Consider the following 2539-nt stretch of genomic DNA (forward strand, 5'->3'; position numbering starts at 1 on the left):
GTATGGAGCATGGACCGCCGCTATGGTGCAGCCGAAGGAATCCTTGTTTTTGCTTAACGTCACCGAGAAATCTACACAGACCGATCCAATTTTTACAGTATACAAGACCTATGCAGTGAAGTTTGAGAAACAAGCAGCTACCGATGAGTACTAAGAACAGGTTTGCAACTGCTACTGCTACAGTATTAGTCTGCAAGGAATGCTACCGTGTAAATACCCAAGGAGAACTACAGTCTAAGGCGGCTAAGAGATATATCCGAGTTTGACAGGGTTTGTTTTGTGATAGGCTGTCTCAAGTGCGACAAGACAAAAATGTATTGAATTAGTGTAATATGTGGTCCACACTCAGTACGTCATGTATCTGATTGCTAACCTGTGTGTCTCCAGCAGTTAGCAAACACCTTCTCAGGCATCGCGTCCCATGCTTCTCCTAGCCACTCGATGGCGTCCGACGCAGCTAACCCCATTGCATGATAGCGTGGGGTTTGCTTGGGGTGTCGGCAAAGCATTAGCTGCTGGGTTTCGTGAGGGAGACTTGAGTCATTGCGTACTGCTGGGTTCGATTGAGGAATGGCACCTGATCGAAATTTTGCGCCACTTTTCAAACTGAAGCATATTGGGATTTGTAAACTGTTCGTCACCCAATCAAAACGTAACCCACTTCACGTCAATCCGTAGATTGGCCTCTGTATTTGAATAACTTATATTTTCGTCGAAAAGAGGTGATAAAATATAAGGTGGCTCTCTAAGCCGCCTTAGACTGTACTGGAAGCTCGGTACGGTAGCTAATTAATAGCGTCAACATCTATCAAGCTGAAACCTCCATAATTCGATAATCCGATTAAGACGGAATCAAGTTGTACTATAAACCCTTTTAGTTTCATTGATTCAAAGATAACATGAGATTGAAGAGACTTATAAAACACTCCACTTGAAAATGAATGGGTTTGTTTGATGTGCTCTCCACATCGACGAAATTGGCTTCTTCGAAGTACTGGAACAGGAACACCAACCACCAGGACAGTCCTCAATATAAATCTCAGGGATAAATCTTTAGAAAGTCTTATCGAAAGGGGGTACCGGATTCCGTGCATTTCCTGCAACCGACGTAAGAACTCCGTCTATAGTGAATTTGTAAGCATACAGCCGTAAAACGTATTCAGAGGATTATTAACAGTGTTTCGTTGGCTAATCTTAGATGTAAACATTACATAATATGGACATGGTTGCACAAAATATAGTTCAGAGCGATACGATTGGCTATTTGCGAGATTTAATGCTAAGGGTAATTACTGGTTGGAGTGGCGTTAACGCAACGTTAACTGTCTCTCTTACAACGTCACAACACCATTTTAGCGCAACGTTGTCGACATTAAACCAGTTTTTACTGGTATATCGGTGAATGAAATATAACAATAAGCCACATTTTGATGATAGATTTTCACGACAAAACGGGACAGTTGTATCCTGGACACAGTTACTATTTGAATCACCCCCTTATTTTCTCTGGCGACACATGTCACAAATCACCTTTTGGACCATGAAGGACTGCTCAGGTAGTGACTCCAGTGCGACTGACGAGCGAGCGCCCGGGCCCGCCTCGGCACCACGGCTTGCCCAACTGCTAGCTCATTCACGAATCCAGGATCTATCCTCGCTTCAGGAGAAGCTTGTAGAGATGGAGGGGTACACGTGCAAGTTGGTGGCAGTCCAAGGCGAGGTTAAAGATTTGTTGGACCAAGAAAACGACAACGCGTTCGAGCTGCTCTCCATGTTGGTTAACGACACGTCTGAGGAGAGGACGTATGTGCCCACATTTCTGTGCTATTAGCCGAATGCTGCAAGATGCTGCAGGAGAAGTAAGCGTCGCCCGAATCTCAGTTAACGTTGCTCTCATTTAACGTTGTTAGTAGTTAACGTCGCTAATATATAACTTCGGCTACAGAACAACATTGAATATTGTACCTCCGCGCTGACGAGCAATAAGAGCATACAAGTTGTTACTGCAGCATTACTGCAGCATTGATCGCCGATTCCGACGTTGCTATGGCCGAGAAAAACAGACCAAAATGTCCCCATGGGCGTTCCAAGACGCATCAGCAAAGATCAGCGTCGGCGAACTTGGCGGATGTAACCACAGTGTCCAGTACGCTCACAAAGTCCGGCTCAAGATGCCAGCATCAAAAATTTCAAGCTCGACCGTCTAGCATTTCTGTCAATGTTATTGACCTAACACGTGAAGACATAATTGATTTAACAAGCGAAATGGAAGAGGATTAGGACGCCAGTCGTAAGGTGATACAAAGTTGAAGTTGAAGTGATACTAAAATTTTGTAACAACGAATATATTTCACCTAGTTCCAAATCTTCTTACTTCCTTTTCCAAAAGCGGCGGTAATCTGCTTGCCGATCCGTTTAGCTTCAGTTTGAAGTGATTCTTCAATAGGTTCGACGTGTGATCCGCATAATATTACCCACAGGAACCTTAGCCGCATTACTTTCACAACGTCTCGCGTTATAGCATCGACCGTGAATCCAC

At 44.2% G+C, this 2539-nt stretch overlaps 1 protein-coding gene across 1 annotated transcript; it reads left to right on the forward strand.

Annotated features, from left to right (window-relative positions):
* Positions 1–1540: 1540 nt before the first annotated feature.
* Positions 1541–1831, forward strand: PPTG_11681 (hypothetical protein; the record flags this gene model as incomplete). Its single annotated transcript, XM_008907806.1, has 1 exon — positions 1541–1831. The coding sequence occupies one exon, from the start codon at positions 1541–1543 to the stop codon at positions 1829–1831; it is 291 nt and encodes a 96-aa protein (XP_008906054.1).
* Between the last annotated feature and the right edge of the window lie 708 nt (positions 1832–2539).

This window comes from Phytophthora parasitica (assembly GCF_000247585.1).
Source record: "Phytophthora parasitica INRA-310 unplaced genomic scaffold supercont2.27, whole genome shotgun sequence".
Lineage (NCBI taxonomy): Eukaryota > Oomycota > Peronosporomycetes > Peronosporales > Peronosporaceae > Phytophthora > Phytophthora nicotianae.